The following is a 23,195-nucleotide window of genomic DNA, read 5'->3' on the forward strand; positions in this document are numbered from 1 at the left end:
TCATGAAGCACAACCATGTAGTTGTCAGAACCTTTTCAGAGCCAGCCCATGTTACTCTATGATTGACCAGTCTGCATTCAAGCGGCGGGACTTGGAGAAGGGTCAGTTAAACATTTTTGCAAACAAAAGAGTTTGCTTTGCCAATGCAATTACAGCTGTTGACAAAGAACATTTAAGTCCCTATGAAACAGAAATTAGAGCATCTTTAGCTTCTGCACTGTGACGTATTTCCCAGTGTAGGGGAATATTTGAGCTGTGTACAATTACAAGGGGGATCTACATCAAATCCTTCGTATTTGATTAGAACGCTAAAAAGTGGGCAGGCTAAGGGTCTAGTGGAACATGTGGCTACAGTGAAGCGACCCCCACACACGCCTCCTTCACCATCATATCAGTAGGACGAGTGGTGAATGAATCAGTCCTCTGTCACATTGTTTTTGGAAATGAAACCAAAGGTTTTGCCCACTGATATCCAAACAACCATCTCTTCCCATCTCTCTCCACATAACTCTGTGAGCTATTACAACCCACAAACAGAAATGCAGTTTTATATGACTGGTGTGGCTAGCTAGTCGCCAAAAGTCTCATTTAATTGGATTAACTTTTGTAAAAGTTCCTGAGTACAGAATGAGTCATCAAACATTTGAAACCCTTGTACAGAAGCGCATATATTTGGCATATAACAAGAGATAAATGATGAATTAACACAGGGACACAGGATTAACTGGCAAAATGTAATGTGTATTTCATAGTGACTTTAAAGTTACCAACAGTTTATGAATATTAATGATGTGAGAGGGAGAGGGGATCATTTCAATAACAAAAAGAAGGCTGATGTATAAGAATACTGAACTAATATAAGACAGGATAAGAAGTACTTTTTTGTCTCCAGAGGGAAATTTTGCTTGGGCAATACCCCTATGCCCAGCTGTAATCAGCTTTCAGTACAGTGGTTCTCTGCTGACAACAAAAATAAGAACAGAAGATACATATACTGTTCTGCTCATAAGTTTATATACCCTGGCAGAGTTTATAATATGTGCACCATCCTTTAAAGAGAACATGAGTGATCAGGCAAACACATTTCTTTTATATTTAATGGGATTTAAATTAAACTATAAGGCATCACATAGCACGATCACTACAAAGATCATTATAAAGATATTGAGTGGGTCCCTGTTCAAAAGTTTGCTTACCTTTTAGTTGACAAGACAAATATTATTGGTAATTACTTTAATATATATTTAATAGGTCTAGGAGACTTGATTATTGTACAGCTTTATAGTGTTGGGGAGCTATGTAATTGACTATATGGAGAAGGGGTGGGAATAAATAAATGAATAAGTTTGTACTTTCACACTGCTTTTTGGACATGTAAATCAAAGCATATGTTGTTTTCAGTTTTCATGCTTACTTTAGTAACCTGTTGGGTTTTTTTTATGTCTGTCTACCACTGTATGACTATTTCGTTTATTTACATGTTCGAAATAAACAGCTAGTAACTAACTAACTAAGTTGTTAATAGTGTGTATTGCTCCCTTTAGCATCAATGACGACTTGCAGTCTTTTGTAGTGGTTGTAGACGAGGCCCTTCATTTTATCAGGTGGTAGAGCTGCTCATTCTTCTTGCCAAAAAGCCTCCAGGTCCCATAATGTCTTGGGTATTCCTGCATGAACCAGTTTGAGATCCTCCCAGGTCAGGAGACTGTTAAGGCCACTGTAGAACATTCACTTCTTCTGCTGTAGCCACTGAAGGTTCCATTTGGCCTTGTGTTTTTGATCACTGTCATATCGGAAGGTCCAAGTGCGTCCCATGTGCAGCTTCTAAATTTACAAATGCAAAGTATCCAGTATTTTCCGGCATTCTGACATTCACTCCCTCCCTCTAATGTCAGCAATCCACCTCGTTCCCTCACAGTAGGAATGGTGTACTTTTCGTCACAGGCCTTGTTGACCCCTCTCATAACGTAGTGTTTGAGGGCTGTGAACAAAGTTTTTTTTATCTCACCACTCCAAATGACTTTGTTCCAGAAGTTTTGAGGGCTGTAGTATCAGTCACATTATCAAAAAATGTCCAGGTTCACACACTGGCCCAGAGGTGTGTAAATATATGTACACAGTAGTATTACACATGCCTTGAGCAAAGATATAAAAACATAGGCATTGTAGAAATGAAAAGTCATTAAACCATAACAAATATGAATTACATAGAGCTTTTGTGCATAAAGCCATGAGGAGTTTTAACACTAACAAGACTAGTGTTTAAAGCTCTGTGTGGTTTGGCCCCTCTGCCAAAATTTAAAAAGATCTTTTATAGTTTGGCTTCAGTAGAAGTTGGCCTGTAGGAAAAAAATGCCGCCTCAGTTGTAACATATTCCATTAGACAGAGCCACATTCAGTCAAATTCTGCGTTTGAGAGATTGCTTATGCTTTAAGGCTTTGTTTTCAGACTTGCGCTGCTGTCTCTGCAGAGGTTTCATCGCGCTTGAAAACAAGACGTTTATCATTGAGCCAGCGCCTGGACATGACAGCGGTGTTCACCTCATCTACCGAGTGGAAGAACTCACACTGACCCCGGGATCCTGCGGCCACGGCTTCAACATGTCCTCTGTCGCCCCTGAAAACCACATCAAAAGCCCCTTTCAGTCCTTCCACACGAGGGTGAGATCAGAATTATGTTTTTTATCATAAAGCTTGTATCAGAGCCAGTACATATCACAGTTCAAAGCTGTGTTGTCATCGGTGTTTGCAGATTTTTTTTTGTTGTATTTAATTTTCAAACGTTTCTGGAGAGGGTGAGACTGACATTCACTTGATGAAAGATAAATGGGCTTTTGACCAAAGATCAGAAACTGGCACGTGGACCACTTTGGATGAGTTCCCAGAGGGTGTTGCCATGGGCTTGACACATTTTATCTGCGCTTAGAGCCCAAAGTCGAGGGCCCATGCAGGTTTGGCCAACGATTTACATGGTGCAGGTGCAGCATCCATCTGCCACTATTCCCAAGCATTAAAAACTCCATCTGAGTCAGGAAGTGAAACTCACCAACATACAGTAGTTAATGACCCCTGAGTAATAGCTGGGCTTTGCCATTTTAGAAGAGCATCAGTTCTGTCTCAGCAGACGGGATATTAAGCAAGAGGATCACTGAATATGGATGGATGACACTGCATGATTTTGTGTGATAACTATAGTGCTGATACTGGAATGGAAGTAAAGTTACTGGTGGCTTAGTAGCAGCTTTCTGGCAGACTTGCTTATTTGCTTTTTTGCCAATAGTTAGATGGAACCATTGATACTACCCTCATACCTGATTGTTAAATATGAAGCTACAGCTAGAAGCTTAGCTTAGCAGAACTTGACTGGAAACAGGAAGAAACATTTACGGCAATTACATCACTCCTGAAAGTCACTCAGCCCAAGAAATGTCACATCCATGCTCTCATCAAGTGTGATGCTGAAAACTGTGGCTTCTTTCAAACCTGCTGCACTTGCACTTTGATGGCATTGTTCAGCACTTCTGGCTGACATGGGAATGTCTTTTATTCTTGATTTCATTGTCCCTTTGTTTGGTAAATCCATTAAATAAAATCTCTGAGCTTCAGAGGAAAGTCTCCTTACCGTGTTCGCCGTAAGCAAATGACTTTCCACATTTTCCAATTCAGTGAGCAATGATAGCGCAGTGGTTCCCAACTGGTTGGTCGTGGTCCCAAAGTGGGTCATGGGACCATTCTGAATGGACCACAGGTGACAGGCAAATGTATCAAGTTTGTAGAAAACAAACAAACTTTTTTTTTTAAGATATTTTTGGGGGGCATTTTCAGCCTTTAATGGATAGGACGGACAAGTGTGAAGGGAGGAGAGAGAGAGGGAGTGACATGCAGCAAAGGGCCACAGGCTGGAGTTGAACCCGGGCCGCTGCGGCAACAGCCTTGTACATGGGGCGCCTGCTCTACCACTAAGCTACTGATGCCCCAAACAAACTTTGTTTTAAAGTACAGAGACAGCAAATGAGCTTGAAGACATACATTGCCAAACAAGTATGCACAACACAGAATGTGTTCAACTGTCTGGACCTTGAACTAATAACTGATGAGAAATCTGGATCCCATGGCTGGACTCATTGGAACTGCTGCAATAGCGTGCTTTGGTAGCATGATTTTTAGCAGTGGCAAAGACTTAAAGGGTGTTGGCTTGCTTTTCATACCTGGACTTATGTTTGATGGGATGTCCTTAAAGTTTTTTCTTGTATGGTCTCAAAATGGTATTTAACACTTAAAGGCGCTGTATGTAAGAATGTGGCCAAAACGGTTACTGCACTCAAATTGAAAATACTGCTGCGAGTCGTGTCCGCCCCCCCTCCCCTACAGATCGGAGTTTGCTGGACAGCGGCATGCTGGAGACTGATTTGTTTGCCCACAGGCGGCTGCCGTGGCAGGGCCGCGTCACTGTGTCTTTGATCTTCAGTTTTCCAGCGAACTGTTCGAGCAAGTCGGGCTTCTCTGCTGCTAACGCTGCTGCCGGGATACAGCGGAGGAGGAGCCGGCAGCTAATGCTATGTACTGGGACACTGCTAATGCTGCTGCCGGGGTACAGCGGAGGAGGAGCTGGCTGCTAATGCTATGTACCGGGACACTGCTAATGCTGCTTGCCGTGCTGCTAACGTTTGTTTCTCAAAAAAATCAGTCGGGTTGATGACCCACCTGCACATGGGCTACAATGTATGATCGAAAATGCATGACAGTTGAAAGTATTCTAAATGTCCATCCCCGTCTAGCTATGATGCTAGTTAGCCAACTTTGGGTAAAGCTTACCTGTCGAGGAGAAGAGTAGCCACTTCGACATCCGATTTCAAATTCTTCTCCGCTTTCAACCGTCTCCACCGTTCAAAAGCATCTCCTATATAGACCCTCGCTTTGCCTCGAGTTTTGTCTTGGCGTTTTTGGGAATCATAACGAGGTCGTTTGGGTTTAGTCGCACCGTCAGCCATTGTAGCTCAGTTGTAACTGTAACTGATGCTGAGACTCTACTGACTGCGTGACTGGTAGACGGCGGTGGGTGGCGCAACAGGCCAAAACACAACTTCAAAACATAAACATGATTTGCAGACTGTAAAAAAATTTTTTAAATGCGAATATTCTGGCTGTACTATTGTTGTCGGTGAGATCAGTATGTTATATGAACATTATTCCTTAGTCTCTGTGACATATTAGGAGGATTTTACGACTATTTGCTTTAGATTTCTTACATATAGCTCCTTTAACGTTCATCAAACAACATTTTCAAGACATATAGTTCCCACAGCCAGTCCTTCTAAAGCACAAAACCCCTCTTCTCTGTCCACAACATTTGTAATGCCTGGACCTTTACTTTAGTTTTCTCAAGTAGCAGGCCTGCTATGGTCTTACCGAGCCCATTCCAGCAGCGTCATTGTTTTTTCCACTGTTCAGTGAAGACAGCAACAAGTACCAGCCAATCAGAGGCAGAGAAGGGGGGGGGGCACCAGCTCACCTGGTAGAGCAGGCACCCCATGCACAAAGGCTGTGGCCTTGCCGCGGTGGCTGCATGTGAGCTCAATTCCAATCCATTGCCCTTTGCTGCATGTCATTCACCCTTTCATGCCATAGCTGTGCTATCAAAAAAAAAAGGTAAAAAAAACGTAAAAATATCTTTAAAAAAACAAAAATTTGGCATGCGCATGAGAGGGCAATTAGCATTTCCATAAAACTCTCTTGCACACCATGTGCCACCATTGACATGCTTGCCTAAGGTTGCTGACCCCTGGATTAAACAAACAACATATAACATGTCTTGTATGTATAACATGATGAGCTTTAAAGCTACAGGTTGTTTTTTTGCCTTTGGCCTGAGCAAGTCAAGCTGTTTCCCCCTGTTTTTAGTGTTTATGCTAAGCTAAGATAACCAGCTGCAAGCTGAATCATAATTAACGTACAGATATGAGATTGGTATTGATTTTCTTCTCTAAGTCTTTGCAAATCTTTTTTCGGGTATTGCAGGCTTGAAAGGGTTTATCTTTAGGCTTTTAATATAAGCCAACAGGAAGCGATAGTACATCCATTGTGTGTCTATGATATTTGCCAGTGCTTGAAATATAAAGTCGCCTGATCTTAAGGAGGATCAAGTGGATAAAAGTACTTGAAAAACATTTTTTTTTTTAAGCAAATCTCAAATCATTTACTAACAAGCAGCATCTCTGTTTTTACTACAGCATAAAAGGCACACTCAGAAGACGACCAAGTACGTTGAGCTGATCATCGTTGCAGACAACAGAGAGGTAATGCACCCACTTCACCTCCATTCACAAATGCCGTGTTTGAACAACAGAAAACAACACAGCGGAAACACAGCAGCCCCTCATGTCATGGAGCAGAAAAAAAGCAGGGTAAGCTGTAGTAACAGCAGAGCAGGTCCCGCTGGGGCTGCAGAATTAGGTCAGTGTGCAACAAGCAGTGTGGTCTTGTGGCAGAGGCTTCGTTTTGACAGGAAGTGCTGAACGATTCCCCAGCAGACCAGACAGGAAACAGGAAAAAGTCGTGTGGATACAGAAGAGTCCCCCATAAGCACTGACAAGCTCATTGTGGGGTTTCCTCTTGGCAGCCCTTTGCTAATGCCCCTGACCCGCATGGAAAGAGAGGAAACGGGGAAAAAAAAGAAAGGATAAGGGATCAAGTATGTTGTCAGACTCAGATTTGAAGTCCAGCACCAACACAGGTGGATACACAGTAGGGTGGAAATAGTATGTTTGACTTTGCTGCAATTTGGATCAAAAGCTTTGCAGGCTGTCAAGATCTGCCAATATACCTGCTCCCTGCGGCCGCACCATTTGTCTCTCTAACACTAGGAGATTTTTCTAGATCCAGATGGTCACAGCTTGACAAGCTGCCTAACACTCAGTAAAACGTATTGCCTTTGCGGGTGTCCAGCGTTGTTTCATGCCTTTTAGTTCTGAAGATGACTGTAACTACAGTATTATTCATGTCTTCATGCAACTCAACTACCTCTGAGCAGACATGTTCCCACGTCTACCGCTGATTACATGTCTTTGTGTTTTTAGTTTCAGAAACAGGGGAGGGACGTGGAGAAGGTGAAACAGAGACTGGCAGAGATAGCCAATTACGTGGACAAGGTAAAACATCCTCTCCCCTTTGCACAGAAGGGATAAATCACTTTTTTAAAATAGAAATATTGCTGGCAGCGGAGATTAATGGGATGACTGTGTGATGTATTAATGTCCTACTGGAACAGCTGCTTTTAGTCTGTCTAAAAGCTCTGCTGCCAGAGCTGTGGATCTATAGCCAGCAGATATAGTAGGCAGATGGATTTGTTTAAGGGAAGCAGAGATAGAGACAGGAAAAATACATGCTTTCATCATGTAGAAAACATGAAAAATTCTAACACAGAAGGTTTCATTCATTCAACTGTTTCTTCTATGAAATACAATCTAACTGAATTGAGTAACCAAAGGTGACAGTGTCTTTGATCATTCATGTAATGTAAGCTCCATAAGTCTGCCGACCTTTCTCTCCACACCGACTCTCTCTCTGCTTATCAGTTTTACAGGGCCCTGAACATCCGGGTGGCCCTCGTGGGTCTTGAGGTGTGGAGTGACTCTGATAAATGTCCCGTCACCCAGGATCCCTTCACCACCCTGCACGAGTTCCTCGACTGGAGGAAGGTCAAACTGCTGCCACAGAAGCCTCACGACAACGCTCAGCTCATAAGGTGGAAATTTAATTTAACAGGAGATATCGAGTCCAGAAATGAACAGAAAAATGTTTATATTGGTATGCAAACATAAGGCCGTACTAATGTTTACATGACTCAGCCCATCAGCTGCTTATACTTTGCATTATTGCGAACCATTTTCCAGAGGATGATTTCCGACCCAGTCAGCAATTGTTTTCCATTAAATTTCCTGTTGGGTGTAAATCATGTTGCTGGAAGTTAATTTTCACAGCAAATTGGAAATAATTAAAAATATGCTGCTACCTGAATGTTTATTTGGATCCCCATTAGCTGTCGCCTTGGCAACAACTACTCTACTAGGGTCCAATTGTACAATCAACAAATGTTTGCACTTACACCACATACAGTGAATAAAACAGTTGCAATATCACCATCATCTAGAACGAAGCATTTGACAGTACAACAGTGTTTCCCCTGGGATGGAGTTATAGCAGGGAAGGTGCTACAACAAAAAAATGCACAAAACACATGTGCAATTTTATTATTATTTTAGAAAATCTTAACTTATTTTATATATCCATTTTTTTATTTTATATTTTATTTTATTTATCCATTTATTTTATTTTATTTTATTTGTCCATTTTTTTATTTATGCATTATTTTATTTTATTTATCCATGTTTTAATTGTATTTTACTTTATTTTATTTTATTTTATTTTTTGTCAGTGTCAGTGTGCCTTGCCAGGAGGTTTCTATCGATGCAGGTGGAATACCTACTATCGCTGTATCCAGATGGGTCTTCCAAATGCTATTTATTTCACAAATGTTTCCTCGCATATTTATATCAAGTAATTGCTTAAAGTTAACGTTCAGTACTCGCGTGAAGTTGCAGAACTGTTTTCCCTTTGGCGAGTGATAATTCTTAATCCATGATCAGCATTATTTGCTTCATTGTCGACATCTACCTGGTGCTTGTTGTTGTAATCGTTGTGCTGACCATATTGGGCCCAAAATCAAAGTCCAAGTCCTATGCCCAAAGTTTCTCATTTACATGTTTTCCTCACAGATGTGTGAAGTGACCGGTGCGCAAAGCATACTCAGTGGATATTAATGTAACGTTAATTTCATAAGATAAGACAAAGCCCTCTCCTTTCCTCTCTTCCCCTTTCTCATCTCAGAAAATAAATAAATAAATTCAGCAGCAGCAGTGGTCATATTTCAGCACTGGTGTGATGCTGCTGCCAGATGCACATAGGGGGAAAACTGAAACATGAAATCTCAATTCATAATGCAAAGAAAGTTAAAGTGTTTTTTACTTATTCATGTTTTAGGCTTGTTCTCAAAAATACCCACTTCAGTCGACAATCCCATTGAAATATGGCTCTGTGCATTTCCTGTTCTTCCATGTGCTGGTCTTTGAGGTAGTGTTATGTTACCTCTCCCTGCCTGTTTGGTAACAGTGCGTACTTCTAGAAATTAAATATGTCTAATTGTAGATAATTTGACTGTTTTAAAACCACTGCATTTGTCAGCAAAGTTCATCTGCTACATCTTAACCTGGTAGGACATTAATCTAAACCTTACTAGAAATCCAGCTGCAATAATACGTTCACAATCAGTGGGTAATAAGCTTTAAAAATGCACAGCTGGTTTCATCCTGTAACATTCTTATCTCCTCATCGACCATACTTCTGTCCCTTGCAGCGGGGTTTACTTCCAGGGCACCACCATTGGCATGGCGCCCATTATGAGCATGTGCACAGCTGAGCAGTCTGGAGGCATTGTCATGGTGAGTATAAAACCTTCGTGCCGCTCCCACCCTCCTCTTCCTCTGTGCGGCCTGATTGTATCAGTGTGGACATTGTTCAGATTCAGCAGGCTAACACAATCCAGACATGATTTACACAGAAAAGGTGTTCGCCTTTTTCTGGCAGGAAGTCGTGCTTTTAAATATAATGATATTTGTGCTGGCGCTGCCTCAACATTCATGGCCTCATCATTACCACAAACACCAACGTGCACAAAGGAATATGTAAAAATAGACTCTCAGTGGTTATGCACCCCCTTGTAAGGTCATTTTTAGTCTTGCTATCATTCAATCAGGCTTTCCTTTGACATCTCTAAAAGGCTTGGTGGGGCAGGGGGGTAAATCAACGGCCACGGCGTTTAAACAAAACCACATTTACATTTTTATGAGATGTGATAAATTGTTTATGCCAGACCTTAAAGAGCACACTTTCGAAGTTTTTACACACAACTGCGCATCACCCCAGGTACACTGAATTATTGCACATAGTAAATTAGCTGCCTGTTGGGCTCCTCTGCCGGCTGGAGCACTTGACATCTATGCCAAATCACAAAGTGGATATCAGCCCAGTGCCATTACGCTCCAGCCCAGATGTGTATCCCCCATTAATAGATATGTTTTCTGCTGGCCGTGGCTGCGGTGAGGCATCTCCAGATGTTTGTCTTCCCCATTACTTAGAGATGGCAGATGGCTTGGACGGAGATTAAAGGGCCATGTTACCAGTTAGAAGGCGGTCAGATGAGATGAACCATTTCTCAAACCGTTCACTACCACGTGTGTTAATCAGCCTCAAATCCTTTATTTGCTCCACATGGCCTTTCAGTTTAAACACCATAATGCTATTTATTTTTCCCCATTAAACTCACATGAGTCTTTCTATGTGAGTGGTTTGGTTCAAACTGTGACAGCTCACAATATCCACTTTTTTATAAGGTATTCTTTGCAGGGAGTTACTTTCTCACATGACTGGGAAAGATATCAGAGAGACTATCTGAGCATTTCTTGTAACCAACACTATCAAATTCTCACCATCACAACAATGCCTTATAGCTGCTTCAAAGTAATGACTGTGGCTTCCAAGAGTTTCATCCATTTCTGCTGACTCTGATATTACACTTTTTTTGTGAGGAAGCGCTCAGCTGTGAATTGCGCACACACGCCGAGACACACACTGATAAACATGACGGGAGCAGGGGAAAGCTTTCCCATCCTTCTTGTTAAAAGGCGGGGTGCAGCTCCCCACGATGCCGCTCTGTAATCAGAGCAGAAAATAGCGTGCCCTCAACTTTGACGTCTGACCCCGCCTTCAAAGGAAGCGTGTGATTTTCTCATGTGGAGAACTTTTGAATAATGCAGCGAGATATACAGTAGCTACGTGGGCGACTTCTTTCTCAGGATTCTCAGATTTTAAATGCTGACTTGTGCGTAATAATAAGAGTGGGGGCGTTTTGTTATGTATCGATCAGCTTTGTTAAATATATAACCAACATATCATCAATTATACAGCATTTATCTGGCTGGAACACGCTTCTCTGGGCATTAAGGTGAACGTGCATGGCTCTTTTGAAGTCACAGACATTTGTGTTTGGATTTAGCCAACAGGCTGCTGGCAGTAGCTTCATTAGTACTATACATACCTGAGATCAGTATCAGTCTTCTAATCAGAGGCCTTGTCCACACAGGTTTCATTACAAATACAGCTATGCGTTTTGTTTTTTTCCGGCCAAACACATTTTACGTCACTTAAAACAGACCTTTTCTAAAACTTCATCCAGGGTGAAGATTTCAGAAACTTTTCAGTGTTGACATGCAGACAGAGAGAAATTAGTTTTTGGCTTGAGGCGTCAGAGTGTGTGCCGTTATCTCCTTTGTGAGGCGTCACAAATGAGGCGACTTTTCCTGCAATGGCAAAGGTGGCCAATATAGTGCTGGCTCAAACCTTTCTAACAGGGCTTTTTACATATTTACACATAATGTACAGTCACTTTTCCACTATATGGAAGAACAGAGGTGTCAGAATGCCAACAAGGCCAACATCATCTTGTCAGTGAAGATTCTCAGTCATCCAGGTCATGATAATCTTGAGTGCTATATTGTAGGCCACTGGACTTGCTTGAGTTTCTTGAAGATGTTTCTTCTTCTTCAGTTCTGATGGACTGGAGTGGAGTCGTAGGCTTTAAAATCTGTGTGGGTGTGAACCCTTACAGGTCACGTGTGACTCAGAGCTCACGTGACCTCAACGACTATGGATGGGTTCACACCTACACAGAGTGTAAAGCCTGCAACTCCACACCAGTCCATTATATCTAAAGAAGCCTCTTGGATGAGAGTCTTAAAGAAACGCAAGCAAGTCTAGTTGCCTATGATGTAGCATTTACAGTAAAATCAACATCTTCTTCTTCTTCATCTTCTTTGTGTGGCTGTAGGGTTTGGGTTACGTCACCGCCTGTTGGTTTGGCATGCTCTTACCAAACCAAGAAGGGGGGTGTTGAGTTCAATGACAGGCCTTGTGTGGATGGGAATTTTTTTGAGAATAAAGGAGGGGAAAACCCTGTTTTCAAAAATACCCCTGTCAGTGTGGACTAGGCGGCTTAACTTGCTTATTCACCATCTGGCAAACTATTCATTTAATGTCGCAACATCAGTAAGAATATTCTCCCAATAATATTGTGGGAAGTGTTTGCAAAATCACGCATGAGATGATAAAAATTGATGGTCAACATGTTAAACTATGTTCTGCTGTTATGCATTACATTAATTTCATTTAGATAAATGTCTGATCAGTCACTTTCTATCACCGAATGAGGAAACAACAATGGTGATTGAACCCATGGCCCATTGATGAAAGCCCATGCATTTGCAGCACAGTATTTTATATCATCACACATGACAGTGGTGACTAACATCATCACATATGAATACAATTGGGCTCATCGAATCCACAAGAGTCTCAGCTCTCTAGTCATACCCAGTTTATGCAATTCCAAGACTGGTTAGGGACCCCGTTATACAGAAGTATTCAAATAAACCATTTTTAGGAAAAGAGAAAGATATGCATTTGTACTGCATGCAAAAACCTGCATGGTTTTGCCAAAACTGCATGAGATTAGCACCAAGTGGGAATGTCTGTAAAGGGGGGACCATTTTTAATCTGATATCTTGAGATGAGAGTTCAAGGGACCTCTTGAAAATGGCAAGTTTTTCCCCTTGCCGAAATGTAGTTTAACTTTGGAGCATTATTTAGCCCCATTCCAGGCACAATTGGATGCCTTCGGTTGTCTAGGCTCATAGGATACCACTACCTTCATGTCAGCTTAAAAGATGTTTACTTTTGATTATTGACCCACCTACCCAGTTGAGGGTCGACCCGTGCAACTCTGTCAGCCTGGTTTCAAACCTTAGTCTGCAAACAAACACCGCAATTACTGCTTATGGACATAGGTGCCACCAAAAGGAAAGAAACAGTGATCTCTGAGATTGTAACTTTACCAACTCATTGGGTAAACCTCTTAAATTTCAATTTGCTCAGAATAATGTGTTCAAATAGCAAAATTCAGCTCAAAAATGACACAAAATGATCATATCATCACAAGACGATGTGGATAAGGAGCTGTCATTTTGTCATTCATCTCCATCTGTCCTCGTTCCAGTCTCACCTTGGCGTATAGTACGGCACTAACTTCATTTCTCAGTCAACCCATCAAACTCTCCCTTGTCTCTGTCTGCATCTCAACCCGTCTGTCTACAAAACTAGGTGAAACCGAAACTTCCTTTTCGTCATTCTCCGTCTCTGTCTGGCATTTGTCTTGCTTATCAATGCGGCAGCGAGTCATACAGCGCTGAGTTTATGGAGCTTACTGCAGTCGCAGTCTCCACCAGCAGCGGGTATGATTGGGTCTGCAGGGGTAATGGAATGGCAGATGAATTCAGGCCTCCATGAGGAGAATGAGTAATAGAAGAAGGACGAGGGGCCAGATCGGACAGTTACTGAAATGTTTTGGGAATTGGGGATTTAAAAATTGTCTTCTTTGAACTTTGCATTTTCTTTCTTCCCTTTTTCCCCCTTTTTGTGAGCGATGGTGCACCTTAGTAAGGCTTGGTTTCAAAGTGTGACTTTGTGTGAATTTCACGTCACTCACAATCAAACATACAAGATTACACATAATTTACATGTTCTCACATTCTGGTGTCCCTTTTTTTCTCTATCGCAGGATCACTCTGAGAACCCGCTGGGTGCAGCTGTGACTTTGGCTCACGAGCTGGGACACAATTTCGGGATGAACCACGACACTCCAGAGCGCGGCTGTGGCTGCAGGATGACCGTTGACCGTGGAGGCTGCATCATGACCCCGTCCACTGGGTGAGTTTCTTGTGATCTAGTTCATACAAAACAGTTTCCATGAAGAGATTAAATGTTTGCAATCAAGGTCAAGATTAATGTGATCCAAGTGTTCCTGCTGCTGGACAGATGGAGACAGCTGTAATTTGCAGCTAAATTTTAATTAAACGCCCAATTCACCACACTGTTATTGCAATTATTACTGTTTTCTTTAGCGTTTCACTACTATATATGTATTTAGATTGTAGCTTCAGGCTGATATGGCTTATAATTTAAAAATATTAGCTCAGCCATCGGTTAAAATTCTGCACTTTAGGCTGTTTATCTCTGTTGTGGGTGCATCGATTTAAAGCTGTTAAACAATTACCCTTTTAAAGCCTTGTTTCACACAGCTGCGGGATTAAAATGTTTATTAGTTTTACTTTTCTGAATAAATTAGGACTTTTTTTTTCACCTGAGCAGTCAAAAAAGATTGATTAAGCTCCACAGGTTGGATCATGTTCATCTGTACACGGTGCTCCATTGTTTATGTGTTGTTGTATGAGAGGAAGCTCAACACACGCACACACACATAGACACACAGTTTGGCCTGAGACTAAAGCAGCTGCTCTGGTATTCTACTCGTGTTGCCTGGGTTGCCGAGATAACACTGCTGCTGCAAGTGATGGACTCTGTGACTGTTGGTAAACAGCGAGCAGATAAGACAAACCCAGAGCGCAATACCAGATTTCACTCTTGGTCCGGTGCCAGTTTGGTTTGTCTGATGGTGAGTCCCGCAAGCCACAGATGAATGTGGTCAGGGTGGATTCCATAAGACTGTGAGGAAGACGACGACAGAAAGCCGCGAGACACAGTTACAGTTGGTATTTGGATTTTTTTTGTTTTTAGTCTTCAATGTACGAAAGAATTTCTCACACAGACCCACCCACTTCTTAGAAAACCATCATCTGCCGTAGCCTTCATCTGTCCCACACATCAGTGATATCAGTGGTGTTAAATCATGCACGTTGATGGGGATTTGTCCAATTTTGAGAATATACTGTAGCAGGAAAGGTTGCCAGCCGGGCCGCTGCTGACCATTTGGGTGCCCTGAGTGTAATTGCTTTGTGGTTATGTGTATCAAATAGCTTATAATGGTCTAACGGTGCCTATTGTAGTTGTGCTTAATCTTAACTTTAAAAAAGTTCATCATGATTGATGATCAGTGGCTGTTTGGGTGCCCTCCCAACACTTGATGCCCTCCACACAGTGCATGATGTGCACGTAGTGGCAGCACTGGTTGCCAGATCTTAAAAAACGTTGTGGGTGAGCCACAGCTTCAGCTGTTTGAGTTTAAGGCCAGTGTTTACGAGATGGTGGTGGTGCAGTGTTTTCCAATTTGAGGTGAATCAGTCATCGAGCAAGCAGATTAGAGACGTCCTCGACTGTAGGTTGGTTAGCGGCGATCTACGCAGGCTGTCAGAGGGCGAGGATCAATAACAGTGCTGCATGCACTTGAAAATATATTAAAAACACCTGTTCAACAATCCAGTAGCAGACAAGACCAAAACATATGGCTGTGGGTTACCAGGTCACACCCACATCATAAGCAATTCTCATCTACTCCTAAAAAAGTTTTGCAAGTTTGCAGCAGGTCAGATGGAGTAAGTATTCTACGCCTGAAGCATATTTATGGAGAATGAACCATAGCTAGACCGATGAACTGGCCAGGGATCTGTATCAAGGTTGTTTTGTATGTCATGTGGTTTAGATTACTTTAAGCCAATGTATAGTCATAGGATTTTCTAAACTCCCAAACATTTATATCAGTTTTGGTCGGCAGAACCCACATTGCGAGGTGCCCACAAGCTCACCTGGCAGAGTGGGCACCCCATGTACAAAGGTTGTGTCCTTGCTGCAGGGGCCATGGGTTCGATTCCAGCCCACAGCCCCTTCCTGCATTTCATCCCCACTTTCTCTCCCCCTTTCACAGTAAAGGCAAAAAAGCCCCAAAATTATCTTTTAAAAAAGGAACCGTATTGAAAAGACTATACAATGAACCAATCCAATTGCGAAGACACTTTTGATATTTGTGAGTCGAGCTTCTCTCCTGTTGCATTGTAACATGTTATAAGGCAGTGGTTCCTGACTGGTCGCAGCCACACGGTCCTTAGTCATTAATTCAAAGTCCACACAGTTAAATACATTCGGCGTCATACTTGCCTTTGGCCATATCTTTGAGCTAGTTTACTGTGTCTGTCACTTAGCTGCTCATTAGTCACTCACTCTACAGCAGCACACAGCACTTCAAAATAAGAGTCCTGTGCTGGAAAGTCATTGTACCTAAAAATACAGTGTTTTTAACAAACTTAACATGTTTGTGAGTCACTTGCGGTCCATTCAGAATGGACCCATGACCCACTTTTGGACCGCGACACACCAGTTGGCAAACCACTATTCTAAGGGAGAAGATGCACAGATGAAAGACACAGTTACAATTACATCACAATCTGTCCCTGTGGATTTATGATTTTACTTGCACTAGTTGTGGTTATTGTCATTACACGCTGACTGAAAATGCAGAATAAGGCTTCAGTTATGTTCATAAATCAGCAGAGACACAAAGGAAGAAAACCACGGGTGGCGTGTGAGCACATTATATAAAAATGCCACAAAATCTGCTGAAAACACATAAATAATATAACGTACTAAGAATTGTCCCAGAGATCTTGAATGACCTTTTACTACACATAAAAAAAAGAAGGGAGGGGGAGGGGCTGTCAAAAACTGTGCTTATTTGTGCAGCCGCTGGCAACAGTGAGCTCATCCTGCTGTTCTCATACTACAACATTTATTACAGAGGAACACCACGGGATTTATGCAGTGTAGTTTTATGCGCTCGACGTCCTGACATGACGACTTTGCCGCAGCTCGTCAGCGGCCAAAGATATTTAATGATGTCATGCGGAGCGTTTAGAAAAATGACTTCATGATCTAAATGGGTGAGAATGAGTCAGAGTGGTATTGAATTCTCTACAACAGAATAGGTTAATGAAGCACAGTCTCTGCTTTTCAGCACTCTCTGCTGTGTAATTATGAGATCAGACACATTAATAGTTGAGTGAGGTGATCAGTGACCTTTCATTCTGAAACTCGCTCCTCTGTTTGCTAAGTAAAGGCTGGGATAAATCCATACACAGCGGTACGCTGACATTTTGCCTGGCAATTTTTTGTTCATACCCCGACTCCAAGTATCAATATTTCCATGTTTAATTATCAATATTTAATTGTGCATTGACCATTGCTCACTGCGGTCTGTATGTTTGCACAATGAATTTAATGGAGTTCATTGATTTTTACAAAGCTGTTGATCAGTCAAAGACTCACAGCGTCTGCAACAAAACATACTGAGGTGAGATGAACACAAAGAGAACTGCAAGATAATGCAGCACATTAACAAGTCACACCCTGAGTGACTGCCTTATTACGTACACCTTTACAATTAGGTGAAGTCCAGTACAGCTGTGCTGTTAGCTTATCAGATTTAGTTTTTCATTGATATTGAATCAGACAGTCTGTGCAAGTGTTTGCCAGCTGTTTAATTTTCTACTGCAGAACTTTGGCAAAATGTTGCAGGTAGGCCTGGGAGATAAGGCCAAAAATGTCATCATGATGAAAGCTTTTGTATCAGTAGATTAGAGCTGCCCCCGACTAAGACTTTTCCTAGTCCACCAATAGTCGTCATTTAGGGCCATTAGTCGACTAGTCGCCCGCATGTTTACGATACTAATCTAATTATTAAATTACAATACACTCACACACTGGAAAAAAAACAACATAAAATTAATTTTGAGAACAATGTTATGTTACTGATAGTATTCTTTCTCATACCTTGAACTCAAAACATTGTGTTGCCCCGCCCTAAATATATAATTTAATAGTTACATTGATATCATAAATATGACTACTATTGGTTGACTAGGAAAATTCTTTGTTGGGGGGCAGCCCTAGTCGCCCAGCCAAAGTAAAACCATGAATCTATGGATCATTTCAACATCTTTTGACTCATTGTTTAGGTTTTTCAAACCATAAAACTGAAATGTTTCAGTTCAACTCTGCCACTCTCATTAAACCCAGCAGCTAGCTGGTGAACAGAGTGGAGCGTTTAGCAGGTAATGAGCCAGATATTTCCCTCAGGAGGTGGTGGAGATAAAAACAGCTAAAAGCAGAGTAAATATCGGACTTGCATTTGTTAGGTGAACACAAACAAAACTCCAAATGAATGCTAATGTTGCTGTGTATCTGTTGGATGTGCAAATAGGCAATTTGTTGTCTTTACAGCTTATTTTTCTGTTTTCAAGGGGCCAAGAAAATGAAATCAATTACCGCTGCTTTAAACCTATATTAATGTTCTTCATGTACTTCCTTTGTTTTGATGTTATTAAGGGTGAGATATCCAGTGTGTTGTCTAGACAGTGTTGTTGTCTTGATGGTATCAGTCCTGCTGCGTCAGGCTATGAGCCACGAAGCTCAAAGTCTGGAGTTTGTCATGGGAAACATTTCACCACGTCTCTGAGCCAGCTCGAAAGATGAAAATTATGACTTTAAGTTCAAGCTTAACTGCTTGTTTCGCAAATTGAATTTCCTGGACTGTCAGCCCGAATTCACAGTTTCCTGTTGACAAAACCAATAATTTCACACAACAATCTAGAACTAATTTCCCCCATCACAGATCTGGTTTCTTTTTGCTTTATATTAGCAGCCTCCTTTGACCCTCAGCCCAGATGCCTTGAGAATGTTAAACACATTGTTGTAAAGCAGTGTAGCTCGTTTGACTGTGTGTTTTGGATATTCTCAGCTTAGACTTGCTAATGGAGGAGAGGACAGGCTGCATCTAAATGACGTGATTATCAGTGACGCTGCCAGCTGCAATCAGGGCCAGGGCACACAGAGAGAGATCCGCAGAGAGGTGCTTTATGCCTGGATAGACAGGCAGAGCAAGGAAGCGGTGGTTTTATTTGTCTTTTATCTCTCTCAGTGGTAAAGCAGGAAGAGAAGCACAAAGAGCGATAGAGGTGAGAGTGAGAGACAAACGGGAGAAAGACGACAATGAAGGCATTGTTTGGGTACACATGGACGTCTATGACATGAAGAGTGGGCACAGGAGATTTGTGTCATAACAATAAGTGGAAATTTGAGGGGCAGAGGTGAGGAATAGAGTTGGACGTTTTGAAGCAGAGATGTCTTTTAGAAGTTGAGCTAAGAGTTGCATCAGAGGAATGTGGGGAGAAAGCTCAGAAGTGCTTTCCTGTGTCTATATGTGTTGCTGGGAAGAAAGGTGAAGCCCAGCAGGGAGCTGTGGCTGGACTCTGAGGCCAAGAGGTGAATTCTTTGTCAACACAGTATGAAATACCTTGTGAGTCTTGTTATTTTCTTGCGGAAATGACAGAGTGCAAGCGAGGTGAGAAAGTACAAAATATCATTATCTGTAGACATTCTGCTGAGGTGAGGAGGGAGAGAGCTGCTTAGGTTGCCGGTGGATGAACGTTTGCAGTAAATTTAGGTTGTGTTTTGCTTTTCCTCCTGATATTTAATCACCATAGGCTTCTGCCAGCGTTGCAGCCTAACATTTACCGAAAGGTCAGACATGTCTCTCCTGCTTAGCTCGGACTAAATGCATGTCAGTCTGTAGAGCAGCTTAGAGAGCAGCAGAGACAGCCTGATGTCAGTCAGAGAAGAGCCCTTCATAGCTCTCGTGTGACCAATGTGCTACTGTGTCTTCCTCCTCTGAACCCGCTGGCCTCACGTGCTGAGATGATCAAACTGACAGGACTCGTATGCACTGCACATAAGGCTTTAGATCCAGGAAAAGCTGCCTGGTGCACAAGAGACTGTACCTCTGCATCTCTGTACAGTGTGAAGGCTTTTTCGCTGAATGCATGCATGACAAACAGGAGGTGCAGGTTTTTGTAGGATTTCATTTAGGAGGCAGGGAGGGTCTCAGAGAGATGCTACTGGGTTACATTATTGGAAATGCAGGATTCAGAGTGCTTTCACACCTGCCCTGTTTGGTTCGGTTCAATGGATCTCAAATTCGTTTGCCCCATAAGTGCAGTTCATTTGGGCAGGTGTGAACACAGCAATCACACTCAGGTGTGCACCAAAACAACCGGACCAAGACCTTCTTTAAGAGGTGGTCTCGGTCCGGTTACAAATGAACTCTGGTGCAGTTCGTTTGTGGTGAGAAAGTGTTCCGACCTTGTTCAGAACCAACTGCAGTCACATGACACATTGTTTGGGTTAGACATGAGCATGTTACAGTCCTGGAGGATTATTAATGTGCTTGATGTACTCTTCTTCAACGTTTTGTTTACTTCCTGGATTTTTCCCACATGGAAATTCTGACCAATCAAGAACAGCTTTCTCGTGCAAGGCATTTGATCTGGTCCGCTTGTAAATGCTGCCGTGATGAACCAACTCTAGGCAATTATGCAGCTTTGTAACAAAATTAGTCCCTGATTCAGACCACAGGAAGACAACTCTAGGTCTGAAAGCACCCTCAGTGTCTTTGAAACCAGACCCATACTGGAGAAAAAACAGTGGTTATATAAATATATATAAAAATACAGTGGTTCCCAACTGGTGGGTTGTGGTTCCATTCTGAATGGACCGCCAGTGACTCATGAACATGTTGAGTTTGTAAAAAAACACATTATTTTGAAATACAGTGAATTTCTGCCACAGAGCTTTCTACTTTGAAGTGCTGTTTCTCGCTTAAGAGTTAGTGACTAACAAACAGCTGCTTAACAGAGACAGCAAATTAGCTTGATGACATGGCCAAACACAAGTATGACACTGAATGTAATAAATTGTGCGGGCCTTGAACTAATGACTAAGGAGAAATGTGGACCCCATGGCTGGACCAGCTGGTAACCACGGGAAAAAAAATATCTTAACCTCTGCTGCTTCAATTTTGATCGTTATCTTTTTAAATGTGTCTCTTGTGAGTCCCCCAACTGAATGGAAATGCAATTCTAAATCACTGTTGCACGCCTTTAAATCATCAGTCATTTCAGGCCAGTGTTTCAGCTGATAAGTGAGTCTGTCAAATCGCAGCACATGGGCTTGTTTAGGTTGAACAGTTGTGTAGTATTATGATTATTTTTTTGTTGTTCTCTTTGTGATGTTGGTGTGCATCATCTGCTCAATTTAAGATAGTGAAAACAGCTTTGAGTGTCTGTCAAGTGGAAGGAAGGGGAAAGCTGTTCTGCAGGAGGTGCACTCATGTGTGCACATATGTGCCTTTAGATAAACTGTTGTCGTCAGCAGTAACTGAGAGAAATTAGTTTAACGCTTTGACATTGTTCGTTCTTTGAACGCTTTGTTAGCAGTTTAGCTCACCTTGTGCAAACCTGAGCAGATGGTATGTTCTGAAGCTGTGAGTTTTTCTTCTTTCCTTTACATTGTTTTGTTGAACTTTTTCTTTTATTCATGGATTTCTGCGCACGGTTCTGCTTTCTTTAACATTCTATTAAAAGTTGTCCAAAGTACATTTACTCGGGGAGTCTCCAGGCACCTCAAAAGTTGTTTTAATTTTATTCAAAGGGCTACACTAGGACTACAAAATTACGGATGCATTTTGATGCATCAAAATTTGTTATTTCTACACATGCTTTATTTTTCTCTACTTTTAATTCATAGTGTATTTGTAATTATCCATGATTAATTAAAACAGAATTTACTTGCATACAGTGTGGCTCTTGTCCAGGTCTCTTTTTCCATCAGCTTCACAGCCACAATGCTGCCATACCCAAGCTTTTAAACCGGGGGTTGGCCGTCAGATTGTATCCATCTGCGGATGATCACGTTAACCCATGGATACTTATGCCGGTGTAGTGTTAGGTTTTTGCACACTGTAATATTTCACCCAGAAATAGTATGCAATTCATGTACTGTTGGTTTCATACTAAGGTTTGGGACAGACTAAAAAATCATTCTTACTGTTTTAGCATTGTGATGCACCCAAGAATCGATTTTTCCCCACCCCCTGACATTTACTGTCCAGATGAAGACAGGGCTTCAGTCATTATGAGTGTATAGGTTTTAGTATGAGTAAGTTAACCATGTGAATGAGAACGCACATGTAATGTACATGAGTGACAGGATACACATTCCTGCCAGTGGTTTTACATTGTGGTAATGGGGTGGCTGTGGCTCAGGAGGTAGAGCGGGTCGTTCACTAATTGGAAGATGGGCTGATCGATCCCCGGCTCCTCCAGCCCAGCATCATGGGCAAGATACTGAACCCCAAATTGCTCCTGATGTCTGTTCCATTGGTGTGTGAGTGAATGGTTACTGAGCAGCAGGCTGCACCTTGTATGGCAGCCTTGGCCACCAGTGTGTGAATGGGTGCTTTGAGAAGACTAGAATGGGCCATACAAGTGCTTTTACCATTTACCATATTCCCTGACCTGCAGGTGGTGGTAATGTGCCAAGATATGCTGCAATGCAGCAATAAAGACGAAACAAAAAGAGGACTGCAAGCTTGTAAACAAAGATTGAAATACTTGAAAATTAGCTTTGCAAATTCTTTATGAGCATGGAAATAACTTCAACATGTTTGTAAGAGCTCCAGGATACACGCAGTGCTCTGTGGTGAGAAACACTGGTTGCAAACACAACTTTTGTTTGTGTACAAGAAAAGTCCACAGGGACCCTTTAAGCAAATCCCCCCTTTCTGAGAATCAGCAGACATGGCAACATGCAAGGGGGAAATTTCTGTTTTTCTTGCCTCTTTATACTGACTGCAAATGGAAACAGCTGAAATGTTATATTAGATTTCTTATTGATATGGCCAATAAAAAAGCAGAGCAGATATCGCTGAATGTTTTCTTCTGTCTCTGTTATTTGGCAGCTGACTGAGTCTGCAGCTCGTCAGTGAGATAGCACCACACATTTTCCTCTGACAGCATCACAGTTGTGTGAGGCTGTAAGACACTGATGAGATTCTGATCGTTAACAGTGTGCTATTCACATTGTGAATGACATATTTGCCTTTCAAACATTACCAACCGCCAGAAAGGAGCTGACTAATTAGATTTTGTGTAACTGTTGTGCACAGCCAAATTAGTTCCACCCCAGCAAACTACACCTGGAGAGGGTGCAGGGCTTTATGCTAATATTATCCAGGGAAACCTACACTCTCTGCTCGGCTAATTTCCTGAACAGCAGAGCAGCCGTGTGGTCTCAGCTGTGATAATACACACCTTCAGCGTGGGTCTGTTGCAGACTGAGATCTGCGCATTTGAGCTGTTGCTACATTATTAAATGCTGATTTATGGTGCTTCTGTCTAGAGGTTTAT

General features: G+C 42.0%; 1 protein-coding gene across 1 annotated transcript in view; it reads left to right on the top strand.

Moving 5' to 3' along the window:
- The window catches only part of adam12b (ADAM metallopeptidase domain 12b), a 137,310-nt gene that overhangs the window by 67,694 nt on the left and 46,421 nt on the right, over positions 1-23,195 (top strand). The window contains exons 6-11 of the mRNA XM_050070451.1: positions 2,472-2,661; positions 6,231-6,296; positions 7,077-7,148; positions 7,575-7,744; positions 9,413-9,497; positions 13,727-13,875. Of these exons, the coding sequence (XP_049926408.1) occupies positions 2,472-2,661; positions 6,231-6,296; positions 7,077-7,148; positions 7,575-7,744; positions 9,413-9,497; positions 13,727-13,875 (732 nt within the window). The remainder of the gene's footprint in view (positions 1-2,471; positions 2,662-6,230; positions 6,297-7,076; positions 7,149-7,574; positions 7,745-9,412; positions 9,498-13,726; positions 13,876-23,195) is intronic.

This window comes from Epinephelus moara, chromosome 19 (genome assembly GCF_006386435.1).
Source record: "Epinephelus moara isolate mb chromosome 19, YSFRI_EMoa_1.0, whole genome shotgun sequence".
Taxonomy (NCBI): domain Eukaryota; kingdom Metazoa; phylum Chordata; class Actinopteri; order Perciformes; family Serranidae; genus Epinephelus; species Epinephelus moara.